This window comes from Eulemur rufifrons, chromosome 16, assembly GCF_041146395.1.
Source record: "Eulemur rufifrons isolate Redbay chromosome 16, OSU_ERuf_1, whole genome shotgun sequence".
Classification (NCBI taxonomy): Eukaryota; Metazoa; Chordata; class Mammalia; order Primates; family Lemuridae; genus Eulemur; species Eulemur rufifrons.
Window position 1 is genome coordinate 44,696,798 of NC_090998.1, and position 17,247 is coordinate 44,714,044.

Genomic DNA, 17,247 nt, shown 5'->3' on the forward strand with positions numbered 1-17,247 from the left:
CCTGTCTGGTTCCAGTTCTAAGTGGGAGTGCTTTCAGTTTTTCCCCATTCAGTATGATGTTGGCTGTGGGTTTGTCATATATGGCTTGTATCATTTTTAGGTAGGTTCCATCAATGCCTATTTTGTTAAGCGTTTTTATCATAAAAGGGTGTTGAATTTTGTCAAATGCTTTTTCTGCATCTAATGAGAGTATCATATGGTTTTTGGTTTTGCTTCTATTTATGTGGTGAATTACATTTATAGATTTACGTATGTTGAACCACCCCTGCATCTCGGGGATGAAGCCCACTTGGTCGTGGTGGATTACTTTTTTGATAAGTACTTGGATTCAATTTGCTAGTATTGTATTGAAAATTTTTGCATCTATATTCATGAGGGAAATTGGTCTGTAGTTCTCTATTTTTGTTGCGTCCTTTCCAGGTTTTGGTATCAATGTTATATTGGCTTGGTGGAAAGTGTTGGGGAGAATTCCATCCTTCTCAATATTGGAGAATAGTTTATGTAGGATGGGCACCAGTTCTTCTTTGTATGTATGGTAAAATTCAGGTGTGAACCCATCTGGACCAGGGCTTTTCTTTTTGGGAAGGTTTTTTATTGCTGTTTCGATTTCAGTTCTTGATATTGGTCTGTTTAGGTACTCTATTTCTTCCTGGTTGAGCCTGGGAAGACTATGTGTTTCTAAAAATTTGTCCATTTCCTCCACGTTCTCCAGTTTGTGTGCATAAAGATTTTTGTAGAATTCATAGATGATATCTTGTGTCTCTGTAGTGTCGGTTGTGATTTCTCCTTTCATGTTCCTAATGGAGGTTATTAGAGATTTTAGTTTTGTGCTCTTGGTTAGTCTAGCCAGGGGTGTGTCTATTTTGTTTATCTTTTCAAAGAACCAACTTTTTGTTTTATTAATTTCCCTTATAGTTTCTTTGTTGTCCTTTTCATTTAATTCTGATTTGATCTTAGTAATTTCTCGCCTTCTGCTGGGTTTGGGATCATTCTGTTCTTCTTTCTCCAGCTCTTTGAGTCTATTCGTTAGGTTGTCTATTTGCATGTTTTCTGTCTTTTTGATATAGGCATTTATGGATATGAATTTTCCTCTCAGGACTGCTTTAGCTGCATCCCATAGATTTTGATAAGTTGTATCTCCATTGTCATTTAATTCAAAGAAATTTTTGATTTCCATCTTGATTTCTTCTTTTATAGAATAATTATTCAGGAGAAAGTTATTTAGCTTCCATGACTTTGAGTAAGAGTGAGGGTTTCTGTTTGTGATCATTGTTACTTTTATTCCACTGTGATCTGAGAAGATGCATGGTATAATTTCTATTTTTTTGAATTTTTTAAGACATGATTTATGTCCTAGGACATGGTCAATCTTAGAGAATGTCCCGTGAGCTGATGAGAAGAATGTATATTCTGTGGACTTTGGGTAGAATGTCCTATAGATGTCAGCCATGCCCATTTGTTCTAGCATTCTATTTAGGTCCATTATGTCTTTGTTTATTTTCTGTTTAGAGGATCTGTCCTGTACTGTCAGTGGGGTGTTAAAGTCTCCATCTATTACAGTATTGTTATCTATCATTTGGTTCAGATCTAGTAGGGTTTGCTTTATGAATCTAGGTGCACCTAGATTGGGCGCATATATATTGAGTATAGTCATGGCTTCTTGATGAATTGTGCCTTTAATCAGTATGTAGTAGCCATCTTTGTCTTTTATTATTTTTGTTGGTTTGAAAGCTAAGTTATTGGAAATTAAGATTGCCACATCAGCTTTCTTTTGGTTACCATTTGCTTGAAATATCGATTTCCATCCTTTTATTTTCAGTCTAAATGCATCTTTGCAGGTTAGGTGAGTTTCTTGAAGACAGCAGATACTTGGATTGTGTTTTTTTATCCATTGGGCCAGTCTATGTCTCTTGAGCGGGGAGTTCAAGCCATTCACATTTATTGAGAAAACTGATAAGTGAGACAGTTTTTTGTTCAGCTTGTTGGGTAGAACTTCATTGTGATGTTTTCTCTCCTGGGCCATTGTGGTATCTGGAATTTGATCTTTCGGTCTTGAGTAGTTTTACATTTGTGGATCTTTCTTGTGCTGATCCGTGTGTAATTCTCTTTTGAGTACTTCTTGGAGGGCTGGTCTTGTCTTGGTGAATTCCCTCAACCTTTGTTTATCTGAGAATGTCTTGATTTCTCCTTCGTATAGAAAACTTAGCTTAGCTGGGTACAAGATTCTAGGCTGGGCATTATTCTGTTTCAGAAGCGTGAAAATGGGGCCCCAACCTCTTCTTGCTTGTAAGGTTTCAGCTGAGAAATCTGGCGTAATTCTGATGGGTTTTCCTTTGTAAGTTACTTGTTTCTTTCTCCTTACAGCTCGGAGAAGGGACTCTTTAGTGGATATTTTGGTCAACCTGATGACTACGTGGCGTGGTGTTTTCCTATTTGCTATGAATCTCCCAGGGGTCCTTTGAGCTTCTTGAATCTGTATGTCTAGAGTATTGGCAAGGCCTGGAAAATTTTCCTCGATTATGTCTTCAAATAGCTTGTCCAACCCTTGCTTATTATCTTCTTCACCCTCAGGAATGCCAATAACTCTCAAGTTAGGTTTCTTCACATAATCCCACATTTCTTGAAGACTCAGATCATTTCTCTTACTTTTTTGATCTATCTCTGTGACTGACTTATTTAGTTGGAAGGAGTTATCTTCAATTTCTGAGATTCTTTCCTCTGTTTGATCTACCCTGCTCTTGAGACTTTCCAGAGTGTTTTGTAGCTCTCTGAGTGAATTCTTCACTTCTAGGAGTTCAGTTTGGTTTTTCTTCAATATTTCAATTTCTTTAGTGAATTTTTCCTCCAAATCCTGTATTTTTTTTGTGTTTTCCTTGTGTTGTTTATCCATTGATTCTTGTATATTATTCAGCTTGTTTATGATCCATAATTGGAATTCTTCCTGTGACATGTTGGTGTTTTGAGTCTGGTTTGTGTCAAATGGTTGGGAGCTGGTATTTCTCTTTGGGGATGAGCTTTCCGTTTGATTCTTTGTGCTCTCCGTGTTTTTTCGCTGGGCCCTTCCCATCTAGATTTATCGTTGGATCTTTACTTATAGATTTAGTCTGGTTAACAGCACTCTTTGTGCTCTATTCTTAGGCTGTGAAGCAGTCTAGGCATGTTGCTTCTTTTGGCAAGAGGGGGAGACTGTTGTGTATTGTTTAGAGATTTTTCTGTTTCTGTTGGGGGACTGCTTCCGATGGGTCCAATCCTAGAGGATTGGAGTGATCCAAGACCGCTTTGGCGAGTTAGGACATTGTGTTGTGGTCTTTCAGAAGGCAGGCAGGGTCCACACTAATAGTAGACCGAAATTCTCTTTGTTTGTTTCCCTTTGGTTCTTCCTCTATAGGGGAGGTTTCTGTCTCTATCTACAGGCAAGATACTAGCTATGGGGAGAGGACGGTGATCTCGCTTGCTCAGCGCCCCAGTTGCTGTAGCTCCCATTGGCAAAAGTCTGCCTTGGCCCAATGTCCCCAGGGATCAGGTTCCACACTCTCGCTTCTGGAGAAGTATTCAGTGTTTACACATGGGCGGGGACCCTATATAAGGTCCGTGGACCAGGGGAGAGGGCCGTCCAGGGAGCCTCTTGGTACCCTATTGCTCCACAGTGACTTGGCTGTAGGCCCTAAAATGGTGATTGCGCGCCCGCAGATCGCCGGCACTGGGGGTGACTGCTCAGGATCTGGTATGTACCAGAGCCAGGGACCTGGCCCGTTCCGAAGCTCACCGTGGGTCCCCAGTTAGAAGGTGAAAAGAGAGAAGAAAGAAAAAAAAAGAAAAGAGAAAAGGAAAGAAAGAAAAGAAAGAGGAGAAAACGAAAGAGAAAAGAAAAAAAAGAAGAAAAAGAAAGAAAAAAAGAAAAAGAAAGAAAGAAAAAGAAAAGAAATGCAAAAAGCCAAACCAAAAAACACCAAAAACACCAACAAAAATGAACACAAACAAACTACATAGCACCTCACCACACTGCAAAGCAGAAAGATACACAAATCTGAAGTATATAGTTCAGGGACTCAATGTTTTTTTTTTTTGTTTGTTTGTTTGTTTTACGCCTTAGCACAGCTCCGCCCCTTCACTTCTGCTCGGCTGGGTCCGGAGCGGCCCTGAAATGTTTTTGTTTTTACGCCTTAGCGCAGCTCCGCCCCTTCACGCCCGCCCGGCTGGGTCCCGGGCGGTTTCGCAGTGGATTTCAAGATGGCGTCTGCGCGCCCACGCAGCTCCCAGGGTGGTGGGGATCCAACCTCTGCGCTCAAAAAGGCGCGGCAGCCAGAGGCCCGGAGGGCAAAGGTGCCCGCCGAGGCTGTCCGGCTCGTGAGCCGCCGGAAAAGAAAAGAAAAAGAAAGAAAACAAACAAACAAACAAACAAAACCCAGAAAAAATTCACCAAGAATAAAATATACAGTTCGGCGAGCCTATTCTTCTTGTTCGTTTTTTTTTGGTTTTTTTTTTATGCCTTAGCGCAGCTCTGCCCCTTCACCCCGAGCGCGGCCCCGGCATATCCGGCACTCCTGGCGTTGGTTCAGAGACCAGCGGAGGGCGCCGGGCAGAGAGAGCCGCTGGGCACTTTATGGCTCCCGAGCGGTTTCGCCCTCGCTTTCAAGATGGCGCCTGCAGAGCTCCGGGGCTGGAGGAGACCGGCTCTCTGGCAGGCAGAGACCGCCACTGCCCGGGGGCTGGCGAGCAAGGACGCGCACCGGGGGTCACCGGCTGGAGAACCGCCGAAAAAGGCAGCACGGGCAGAAAGAGCCGCTGGGCACTTTATGGCTCCCAAGCGGTTTCGCCTTCACTTTCAAGATGGCGCCTGCAGAGCTCCGGGGCTGGAGGGGACCGGCTCCCCGGCAGGCAGAGACCGCCACTGCCCGGGGGCTGGCCAGCAAGGACACGCACCGGGGGTGACCGGCTGGAGAACTGCCGAAAAAGGCAGCACGGGGTACAACGCTATTTGCTGTCCGGGAATCTTTTGTGTTTTTCCGCCCTGGTGCAGATCCGTCCCTCCTTGCCAAGCGCTGTCTCAGCTGAGGTCCCCCAGGTTCTAAGGTAATTTCGCAAAAAAGCCTCCTGTCTGCAATGCGCCACGTATCCCTCAGTGATTCTGCGCTGGCCTGGGTCAGGGCTCGATTCAATTGGGAGCGGAGGTCAATGAGGAGGGCAAGCCGCTTTCCCAAGAGGCTGCACCCACCCCGGCTAGGGGCGGGTGTATCCGACCCGCGCTCCGCTGGCTAGTGTCTGTCCCGCGTTCCTAATTTTCGTTCACCTCAGACCTCACTCGCTCTGTTTGTCCCACGCTGATTCTCCGTGGATTCACACCGCTGTTCCTGTGTGGGAGCGGTCCTCTAGCGTTGTGGCAGGTCCGGATCGATGCCTTCCTCCCCGGGAGCGCAGATCCAGGCCGTCACCACCACTCCGCCATCTTTCTCTCTATCCTTCCCCAGTCTTCTCTTGTTTTCTTGCAAGCTGTTTTCAAAGAATTGTGTGACTGCTTCTATTGTAATGCTTAGACACTGACCATCCCAACCAACTACACTATTTTGGATTTGCCTCTTTATTTTATCAGGAAGAAGATTTCCAACCAGAGCAGAAATGAAGAGATTTCTATGCCCTGGAGCTTCAGAATCTAATGCAGTATGCCTTTGAAAAACTTGTATAAATCTCTTGACGGATGCCTTGGGGTGCTCTCCCTCTTTCTGGGTATATCACTCAAACTTAGATCAATTTATGTAGGAGGGAAAACCTCTGGCATTGCCCCAGCTGACCCTGAATATCAGCATCTAGTCAAGCTCTCTCATCATCCTTTGCAGGAGGGCCAGGGAGGGGCTGCAGCCGAGTGTTCCCCAGGAGGCCATCTGGTCTAATAACTCCTACGTGTGGTATGATCGTGAGAGGGACGTCCACTGTTAGTATCCTGTCAAGGTCGTAGGAGTGGGGTTATGGATGGCCACTAATCTAATTCTTCCCTAAACTTGGTAGGATCTTTTGCAAGTCGGGGCTACAGGGCCTTATAATTTAAAAGATCTGCTGCTGTCCAGGGGACATGAAATCTTTGAGGAGAGGGTCCAGGATACATTCGCAGAGGGCATTGAACAGGGAGGCTGGAGCCGACGATGTCCAATTACAAAGCCCTGCGAAGTCGGAGACGATGTAAGGCACAGCAAAGCGAGCCTGGCTGCGTGTTCCTGGAGCCTGTGCCAGATCTACTTCCTGGCTGTCAGCTTACACAAATGACCCTATACCTCGGGCTTTGAGATCAGGCCAGAGGATCAGGCTTTCTGTAAATCACCCAGGGAGAGGGAGGTGAAAGCAGACAGCTGAGTGTCTGGGGGGTTTCTGGGGAGATTGGAGGAGTCAAGGGATTTTGCTGAGGAGGGAGAGGCTGAGGAGATGGGGCTGGATATTGGGGAGGAGAGTTCAAACCAGGGGCCCTGAGAGCTTGACACATTTGGACAAAGCAGGTGCTGCTATGGCTGCCTGACTCAAAGCCAGCACTTTGTGCCCCTCGGGTGGCAGAGACTGGAGAGTGTGTCCTCTTTGGTCACAAAGACAAGCTCTCAGGAACTAAAACAAGACAACAGAGGAATCTCATCCAGTTTTTTGGTTCAGGACCCACAGTTTGTCAGGATAGACACTGCAAGAGATGAGGACTGTGAACCCACCAGCCTGCGGAGGCAGTCCCAAGAGCAGGCTTGTAAGACCCTGTACCTGTGAGCTTCACCCTGTGGTTCCATTCCGTATGACAAGTGACACAAAAGCACAAAGACAAAGGAAGACACAGACTATGTCTGAGATAAATAGGGCCAAACAGAAATCTAGAGTACTCACAAAACACCAAAAGTGGCTTTCACCCAAAGAAGTAGTTCACAAATATTTTCTCCTGTCAACCCTAATTTAGAGAGGGACAAAGACACAGAGTCTCATCACTCTGACCTCATGACTGGCCCCCACAGCAGAGCTCCCAGAAGCTGAGGATAAGGAACCGTACCTTGGCCAGCCTTTGGTGACAGGGCTGGGATATCAGCTGCAGCAGGTCCGGGGCGAGCAGTGTTGCAGCCAGAGAAGGATGGCTCGCTGTTGGCTGCCATTTCTGTAGGGGAGCCAGAGATGTCTCTAACCCCTCTCTGCCCTCACTGGGCACTTTCGCTGGATCTAGAAAGCAAATGGACAGCAGGCAAATGAACAAGACAGAAGCATAGGCACCAGTTTCACATGCACATGGGGAGTTTTCCAGAGAGTGAGGTCCAAAGAAGAGGTCAAATGAAGATGTTTTTGTATTCTTTAGACTAAGAGTTATAATTGTGAGAAGAAATGACATGACAAAAAAAATCTGGCTGGGGGAGTCATGTTTCAGGGGAGTCGTTAGGAGATACGTGATGGGGCTGGAAAACATGTCTACCCAGGTCTAGTGTATCCTCTCGTTTCAAGTCTCGGGTGATACAGGCTATTTTCTCACCCCAGTGTGGACAGGGCACCCCTCCCAGACAAGCCTATATTGCTTGCTGCATGCAGGTAGATAGAGGTCAGCTCACCCTTTCTATAACTACAATTGCCCCAATGTAGGCAACTCAAATGAGCAGTACACCAATCTTGCATGTTTTGGGATGGCACATCCTTCACTTCTTCAACAAACCATCCCAACAAAGACAACCTCAGCACACTTGAGGAGAGAAGATTGGCCCGGCTACAGAGCCATACTTCAGAGCTCCGGCATGCAATTTGGGACACACAAACCCTCCTAGACCTGGACTGGGGACCCAGAAAGCAAGGGCCACATGCCCTGCAGGCATCAGAGATCGGGAGGTAGGAGAGGAAGACTGTTTCCGCTGGGGACTGAATAGCCCTGTCCTCCTCAGAGAGGACCAGGGCAGCAAAGGGACTGACTGAAGGCAGCTTCTGTGGTACCCAGGACACTGAGGGATTGGGCTCCAGTCCTTGCACAGCTCCATGGGACTGGCTCCCTCATTGAGTGAAGATGCCAGAAGGGAAGATAAGGGGAGGTTCTGCTGAGAATTCAGAATGGGGGTGGGGACATGCACTGCTTTACTTTAGATTTCATTTATCACCATGATTGACCTCTCATGGCATAGGTGGTTCGCTTGACTCACAGTCCATGATGTCAGCCAGGGGTCGAGCCTCAGTGCAAGTGCACCCCACGGTATAGCCCAGCATGGAGGCCCAGGGGTTGCACCCTCACAGCTCTCTGACCATCTGCAGAGCACTCCTGGGAGTGAGTCCAACCCACTGAACCACTATTGTTGGGCTGGCAAATGAATCCCAGCTTCTTATTTCATTTCAATTTGTTATCCTGCTGTGTGTGGGTATGTCTGTGTGTTTACAGAGAAGGAATTATTTAAAAACAAACAAACAAACAAACAAAAAACAGGAAAAGAATTCAGGAGGCTTCAGATTGCATATGAAATGGCTGTTTTGCCTTAAACTCGGGCACCCTGGAAGGACACTCAGTGGCCTGACCCTACAGCCCTCAGGGACTTGCTCCTCCAGGATGACACTCCATGGTCATCTTCATGTCTTCAGCACTGACGTGCTCCACACAAATGCCCACTTAAGTTTTCGGTGAATCTGAGCTCACTTGTGTTTTCACAACCAACACGCGTCTGTTCAACAACACAAGGACCCCTGAAGGCTCCATGTCCTCAGTTGTTACGCTGAGGGAAGAAAACCAAGACGCCTAGGGAGGTGCCTCCCAGATACAAAGGAACCTTAGCCCGGGAATCTGTATCCCCTTCTGCAAGTGCTTTCTCTGTCGAGACCACACTCACAGCGACACCAGAACACTGAAGACTCGGCCGGGTCTGAGGAAGGCCTGGGGAATTGCTGGGAATTTTTGCCCAGCACACAACAGGCGCTCAGCAAAAATTAGCAGAACATGAAAGTCCTGGGTCCAAATGAGAGTCTCACTCCATGCCAGTGGAGAGGTAGGTGTCAGGGATGCGGGTTTGGTGGCCCAAGAAGGGCAAGGGAAGAGGGAAGGACAGTGACTTTAAATGAGGGTCAGTCCAAGAGGGACACAGAGGTGGTACTGGTGAGGGTGGGAAGGCTCAGCTGCCCCAGGGAAGGGATCTGCGTCCTGCCAGTCCTTCTTGCCGTCCTCTTCCTTGCCTGTCCTCGTGTCTATTCCTGTGACACCAGGCTACTCAAGGAAGCCTGGGAAGGGAAGCATTGCCCTGGCCTCTGTGGCAGGAAGGGCTGAAGGAGGGGAGAGACAATCCACCTGTCCTCTTCAAATCCCTCCTCAGGTCATCCCTCTCACCCCTTGACCTCTGTGGAGGCACCTGCCTCTTTCTCCCATAGGTCTGCACCCCAACTCCCCAACACCACCCACAGGTCGGGAAAGAGTATCTTCAGGGGGTAGAAGGGCAAAAGCTATTGCATCTACCTTGTGTAACTCATTTCCTTCCTCCCTCACACAAACCCTGGATGTTTCCTTCTGGCAGTTTTCCAGCCACCACTCTCTGCCTTGTCCCCTTTCCTGGCCTCTGAGGTCAGACTCCCTCTTTCGGATCACATCCTCCTTCTTTCCAAAGAATTACCGCATCAGGAGGGGACCTACTCTTGGCCCCTCTGTTTGCTTTTCCCTGGAGTCCTAGAGACTGTCAGAGACTGAGCTTTCTGAGGAGTGAACTGTGGGTGCTGAGCCAGATGAGGAAACCCAGACTCAGAGAGGAATTTCCTCTAGTAGGTCTGAAATCCAAGGGTAGCTTTGCAAAGAGATTAGAATCCCTGAGCATGGCTGAACTAATCAAGTGTTTCTAGGGCAAAACAATCACAGGAACTCCATGGGTTCAAGTCACATAAAACACTGGCTATGTGTCTTATGGAAAGATCCCTATTGAGAACACCTTCCCGCCAATGCCCACTAAGTTGACACCTGAGGAGTACAAGCCAGGTTGATGGTTTTTCTCCCTATCCCCACCCCATGTACATGGATATCTTCAGAGGTAGGAGAGGTCCCTGACCACCTTCAAGCCATTTCCGTCCTGTGGGAGGGTGTAGAGTGACCAGCTTAAAGCACACCCTGAGGAGGTGGGCAGCAGGCAGACAAGGTGTGGGCTAAACCTCCCTCCACCTGCTCACACCCTCCCAAATTTTCCCCCCACCTTTGTCCCAAGAGGCTTAGAGCCTTGGGTGGCCACCCAGGGCAACAATACAACCAGGAAAGTGCTATTGGATTCTTGTTCCTCAGCTGTATAACTTGGCACTTTGCTACTGACATCTCTGGAGTCCTGAATGAAATCCCAGGAGAATCATGGCCAGGAGGGGAGGATAGAGGTAGGACAGGTGACTTGATGACACGCAACATCCTCCCTGCACCCTATTTCTCTCGCCACGACATATGACTTGTCACAGAGCATCCAACCCCAGCAAACAAGTGCCACAGTCTTGGCTTCACATGGCTTTGGCAGGCCTTGGGAGGACCCATGTGATGATGGTGTCCACCAGGAAGGTGGGCATGTAGCTCATGGGGAGGCAGAAGAGCTTGGCGTCCCAGCCAGCCGAGTAGCGGGTGCGGGGGTGGCAGGCGGTCAGCGCATGCTCCATGCAGTCCGTCACCTCTGACAGATTCTCCTTGCATGTTGCCAAAAGGTGTTCAGATAGTAGTTTGAGGTCTGTTCAGGATGAGAAAACAGTCTTAATGGAGAAGCACAACCCCCCTCTCCCTTTCACAGCTCTAAGTTAGAAGGAATGGTCCTAAGAATTCCTGGGCCCCACAGTGATGTGCCCCAAATCTAATCGATGCAGCTTCCCCTCGGGTGTGGCCCATCCTTATCCCAGGAAAAATTGGTCCACATTAAGCGATGTCTTGCCTCTCTTCCTGGGAATATCTGGACTCCATAAGTTGAAGGTCTCTGCTAACAGAGCCAAAGTGAAGGAAAACCAGTCCTCTCTAACCCCAGCTGGCCATGAATCCATCGCATCTTCCCTCCCTGTCTTTAGTTTCCTCTTCAAAATAATGGCGGGACAGTGTCTACAATTGTAGTGAGCCTGGTTTCCTTCTCTAAGTGACCCGTTGACCACACAGCACCTTGGGAATGGGGATGAACGTCCCCACTTTGTGATGAGGCTGAACTTCCCTCTCCCCAGTATCCGGCAGGAGGACAGACCCTCATGGTGTTGGAGACATTAATCATTCTCCAACGTTTAGTTCCCTCACTGTCCACAGTTCACTCACAGGATGCCAGAAACTTCTCGCCATAGACCTCCTTGATCTCGGGGCGGGCCCGGTCCCACACCTCCTGGACATGCTGAAAAAGTCTCTCAGTGTTGGTCATGTTCGTCTTGAAGGAACCAGGTTCAATTACAGCCACCTTCACCCCAAAGTGGGCGAGCTCCCTCCTGGGAGACAGACAGGCAGAGGGCAAGGAGGTGAGAAGTCTTGCAGGCGAACACAAAACACAGATAAACCCAGTGAAAATCCAATACAGGGTGGTGTAGAATAAGCCAGAAAGCATGGCATGTTGGGAAGTGTAGCAGAAGGCCAACAAAAATTATGACCATGGCATTGGCTGTGTGTAGGGATGACATATTTTACACACAGAGCTCACCAATTCCGAATCCCTTGGAATCAGCAGCAAGGCACCACTGCTGGGCTAGCTCCCCCATGCCCCTCACATCCAGGGTGTGACCAGGATTCGCCCATTTTCCCCTCTATGCTCCTCTGTCCCCTTCCTCCTTCTGCCGCAGTAAACTCCCTGGCCATCTCTCCCTGGCTGCTGCGGCTGTCTTCTGGAGAGCATCCCTCTGCCTTCAGTCACGGCTCCCCACACCCACAGCCATTCTGCTCCCTGCAGCCAGTGGGCATCTAGATGTCCGTTGGACAAAATACCCGCCCTGAGTACATCCAAGCCATGAATTCCACTGTCAATAGCACGTGTCCAAAACCCACAGGACTCCAGGGCCCACTGCTGACCACCTGTCCAGCCCCCTACACCCATCCTGGCCTTGTCCTTTGACGCAGGAAGAGCCCACAACAGAGGCGGTCAGCTGACACCCACCCTTAGCCGGGGCTGATGTCGTCCTCTCATCAGCAGCCCTGCCCACCCCTCCTTAGCAGGGTGCCAGGACTTCAGTTCTCAGCTCAGACCTCACAGCCAGGACCCTCCCCAAATCGGGGTGCTGCCATGGCCACCATGGTTGACTTGGTCACAGTCCCTATAAAGGTTGGCAACAATATTTTTCTATCTCATGTCCCTCTCCCTGTCAGCTATCGGGGTTGTTAGGTCAAGAAGCAAACCTTGCTGTCCTAGCCTGTGTTGATTCTGCACTCACACCAGTGTCCACTGCTGTGTGTTGCGCTGAATAAGAGGCCGCACCCACCCCTCAAGGGCTCCCTGCACCCGAGTATCTCAGTGGCTGTGGACATGGCCCCAGCAGCCAAATCTCCCATTTCCAATCTGCTTCAGACACGTCCTGTCTGTGGGCCCTTCTCAGAAGGCTCAGAAAGAGGTTACATAATTTCGTCAGCCTCGGGCCCCTGTTGTACATTCACAAGGAATGGCTGGCTGAATCCAGAAAGGGCTAGGGCCAAAAAGCCTGAGAGATGTATCACCAACATGGTGCCTCTAAACCTGTGATGAAATCAAACCCCTCTAAAATGCTCCCACAGAAGACCAGGAACAGGAGGACTCAGGCAGGGCCCTATCCCAGTGCAATACCTGAGGGAGTCCGAGAAGGCCTCTATGCCGTACTTGGAGATGCTGTAGCCGCCACCCACAGCAGACAATCTACCCGCGATACTGGAGACGTTGACCACGCGGCCCCTCGCCTTCCTCACTAAGGGCAGCAGGCTCAGAGTCACCTCGATCGTCCCGAGCAGGTTCACGTTCAGTGTGGTCACAAAGTCTTGTTTGGTCAGCCACTCATTGCAGCCCCAGGGGCCAGAGATGCCAGCGTTATTCACCAGGCCCCAGAGTCCTGGGGACAGTGGGAAATTGAGATACCAACACTGTACTGTGTGTGTGTGTGGTGTGGGCACAGCTAGCGTTCAAGTTCACCTTCCCGTTGAGTTTATTTATGGAGTCAAGAACAATGTGCTGCTTGGTATCGGGAAAAGAATGGGGGAATGAAATCAGGATGTGGTGACTTAAGGGTGTCAGCGTTTGCATATTCTTCAAGCTATTGTAGGTTAGGGATGGTCCATGTCATCTCTGCTCCCAGTGCCTGGAAACCAGCATGCAACAAACCCAACTTTCTTAAGTGCACGGACAGAGTTTTTGAAAATAGAGTGAGTGCTCATAAATTATCTCATGAGAGGAGAGAGACAGAGACAGTAAAAGAGGCATGGGGTAAAAGAAGTCAAGGGAAAAGCAGAGAAGAGAAAGGAAAAAAGGAAAAGGAACACAAAAAGCCCCATGAATAACTGTCTTGTATACACTGGTTGGGAGAGAGACACTTAAAATCCTAAGACTGGGGAGTGTAGAGCTCAGGCCTGCTTTGACATCTGGGGACAGGCTGTGATGCAACATGCACCAATTTTGAGGCAATGTTTGCTCAGGAAGCAAAGTTCACTCTCCACCTGGGAATTCCAAAGCTCACCATGGAGTGGATACACAGGGCAGACCGGGGAGGAGGCCTCAGGCCACACCAGTGTCCAGATGGCACCGTCAGCCCCAGGCAGTGCCAAACTCTCCTTCCACCCTCCCCAAAGTCCACCCTTGACATAACCTCACGGGTCCCCAGCCCACTGAGCTCTCTGGAAGACTGTCTGCGAGATATACAGGAACAAAACCACAAAATGAAGGATTTGAAACAGTCTGAGTTCCCCACCTACAGGCCCCAGGTCTGCAGGGGCAGGGTTTTCGGTGGGCCAGGCCTGGGGTGCAGTTAGACAGAGTTTGAAGGTAGGAATCTTGGAAGGAGAATAAGGCCTTGCAATATTAGTCCTCCCTCCCCGCCCCCCCGCCCACACACACACAAGACACCATTCAGGGCCTCCAAGAAATCAGTATTCTTTGATGAAATTATTTAACTCTACTTGAATAAGATTGCTAAGCATGTGAACAAACCTTATTACAGAATCTTTGCTGGGATGGTATTTATGCCAGGAAAAGTGGGAAACTAAGTTCAGCATCCAACAATGTAGGACTGCTTAAATAAATTATATTCTCTCAGCATGCATATGCAGACTTTCAATGTTAAGTTTCAGGAGAGATTTGACGGTATGAAGCTGTCCCAGAATACATGAGGTAGACAGAAATTAACTCTGGGGAGTGCGATTATGGTGAATGTTGCTTTACCTTTATCCTCCTCTATGTTTTCCTCAATGAGCATGTTTTATATTTCTAAACAGAACAACAAATCCATGATGTCCCTTTTCACAAACAGAACAGGCAGCGTAATGTAGCAGAAAGAACAGGAATTATCAGCGCTCTAATCCTCCATCCTCATTACTCAGGTGTGGACAGATAATCTGAGAGCCCTTAAGAGGACACATGTGAAGGAAGTAATAAGAAATGCTGAGATCATGAGCCTGGATCCAGCCTGGCCCAGGCCCCCACTGTGGCATGTCAGGCTCAGGGCCTACCCCAAGGGCCCAACCTTCCTCCAGTAGTCGACCCTAAACATAGCCGGTGCTCCTCTCACCCTGTGGCTCAGGCACAATCAATCTAGGATTTCTGCTCCGGAAAACTCAAAGCTCACAGTGCTTGAAAATCCAAACACCTTGGGAATCTTCCAGGTTAGCAGACAAAAGGTTCTCCCTTCCCAGAGAGAGAGGAAAGAGACACAAAGAGGAATCTGGGGGTACCTCTGTCTCCCACGCGTTCCTTCACCCACTGGGTGGCTGCAGTGATGCTCTCTGTCTTGGCGATGTCCAGAGTCACTGTCTCCAGCCTGTCTGATGACTGGGCCCTCAGCTGCTCGGCCGCCTTCTCTGTCCTACAGGCAGCCAGCACCCTCAAGCCGCGCATGTCCAGCTGTCTGGCCAGCAGGTTCCCAAAGCCAGAGCCGCAGCCCGTGATGAAGACGTACTTGTCTCGGAGGTGGCTCACCACCTGCCTCTCCCGGTGCCAGTGCACAAGGTAGTACAGGCCCACGAGGGTCGCCAGGTACAGCCACATGTCGATGCGGAGACAGACACACACAGGCTAGGAAACAAGGAGACTATGGCCAGTGTTCAGACAGGAGGACTAAAGGACACAGAGGGTGGCAGTTGGCAGGGAAGGCTCCAGGCACTCTGGCATGGAGCCTTCACTTTCGTCACCCCGCCTTCCTGCTCTTGGCACTGCTGTTGCAAGGAGTGATGCGGACCCTTGAAAGACCTCAAGTCCTGCCCCGTAAGAACAAATTACTGCTCAGCAATGCCTCCCTAGTCCACCGATGTCACTCTGCCCTGCTGTGCCCACACAGGTGTCCACACAGGTCCACACGTAAGTGTCCACACCAGTATCCATACCAGAGCACACACATGCACACCGTGGCACACAGACCACTCCAGCTACCTTGGAGGGTCAGAACTGTCTGTGCCTATCTCGTACAGTAACACTCCTGGCCTGCACAGAGAAGACCCAGGTGAACTGGGAAGATACACCTGGATTCAAGACACGGTAGTTCGAAATCCTCTGATCCTGGGTTTTCACAGCTGGTCAGCATCCAGAATCACTCAGGAAACTAAGTCACTGCCAGTCTCTCTAGGAATTGAAATAAAAGGTAAAATGAGTGGACAGGAATACATCCCTTCCTGCTAGGGTAGTTCTCTGGAAAGAAGGAGTATGAGATGTCAAAGGGGCAGTCAGACCTCAGTGGCAAGAAAGGGGAGAGAAAGGGAACAGAGCTGGGAACCCACAGGAAACAAACTGCCAGAGTTGCTGGGAGGGAGCAGGAGAATGACCCACAAGAAGCAGGTGTCACAGTGTTTACAGTTCACCTCCTACAGGTGCCCTTTGCCCAGCCCTGGGTGCTGGGTACACTGCCCTCTGCCCTCCTGCTCCTGGCCCTGCCCTGCCGGATCACACACCACCAATCTTCTCAGGGTCTTCCATTTCCTTCAACCGTGAATCCGCAATGGCCATGGACAGACACAATTCCCACTCCTCACAACTACTGCTAACCCTTTCTCATCCTGGCAGTAGTGTGACCCTTTGCTGGGGTGGCAGGAGCTTCCCAGTCCACTCAAGATTCAGCAGCAATTTCAAGGAGTCCCAAGGGAACAGTCAGAGGGAGGGACACTGCCATGCCTGGATGTTTGGGCAGAACGTGAAGTCCTTTGAAGCCGCCTTTCCCGTGGAGACTCACCCTCCCCACTGTCCTTCCACTAAGAACCCAGGAGAAACCCTGTGACAATGACAACCTCAGCAGTCTTGGGACACAAGTTTGGCTAGGCTGCAGGGCTACACTTCTGAGCTTCTCAGTGCCCTAGTGGACATGTACCCTCTGGTTGTGTACCCCAGACTAGCGCAGACCCCACTTGAAATCACCTCCCAGGGGAGCCTCAACTCCTGGTGACTACTGTCTCCAACCATTGCCCCTTCTCCATCCAGGACAGGTCTCCCGAAGGGAAGCAGGTATAAGAAAGGAAAAGCCAAGCTGGAAAAGACACCAAGGGGGACTTCATGGAAACCTGTGTCCAGTCCTGTTTTCCTGCAGCCCCTCCAAAGTCTGGGCTGGGAACCCAGAAAGGAAGGGCCACATGCCCTGCAGGCATTGGATAATTCGTGGCTGGAGGGGAGGACAGTTTCTGCTGGGGACTGCACAGCCCTGTGCTCCTCAGACAGGACGAGGGCAGCAAAGGGACTGACTGAAGGCAGCTTCTGTGGTACCCAGGACACTGAGGGATTGGGCTCCAGTCCCTGCACAGCTCCAGGGGACCGGACCTGGCTCCCTCATTGAAGAAAGATGCCAGGGGGGAAGATAAGGAGAGGTTCTGCTGAGAATTCAGAATGGGGGTGGGGACGTGCACTCCTTTACTTTAGACTTTATTTAGCACCATGATTGATCTCTCATGGCAATGGTGGCCCCATTGACTCATAGTCCATGATGCGAGCCAGGGGTCGAGCCTCGGTGCAGCTGCACCCCCCAGTGGAGCCCAGTGTGCAGGGCCAGGGGTTGCACCCTCACAGCTCTCTGACTATCTGGACAGCACTCCCGGGGGTGAGACCAACCTCCTCAACATCTACCCGTGAGCTATCAAGTGAAGGTCAGCCTCTTATTTCATTTCGGTTTGTATCCCTGGGGTGTGTGTGTGTGTGTGTGTGTGTGTTTAGA

At 49.6% G+C, this 17,247-nt stretch overlaps 1 protein-coding gene across 1 annotated transcript; it reads right to left on the bottom strand.

Moving 5' to 3' along the window:
* Window positions 1–3,990: 3,990 nt before the first annotated feature.
* LOC138396689 (retinol dehydrogenase 16-like) lies at window positions 3,991–16,005 on the bottom strand. The gene is made up of 5 exons (XM_069490326.1): window positions 14,792–16,005; window positions 12,702–12,960; window positions 11,219–11,382; window positions 7,013–10,655; window positions 3,991–5,490 (listed from the first exon to the last, which is right to left on the bottom strand). The coding sequence occupies exons 1-4, from the start codon at window positions 15,102–15,104 to the stop codon at window positions 10,435–10,437; spliced, it is 957 nt and encodes a 318-aa protein (XP_069346427.1). The 5' UTR covers window positions 15,105–16,005; the 3' UTR covers window positions 3,991–5,490; window positions 7,013–10,434.
* Between the last annotated feature and the right edge of the window lie 1,242 nt (window positions 16,006–17,247).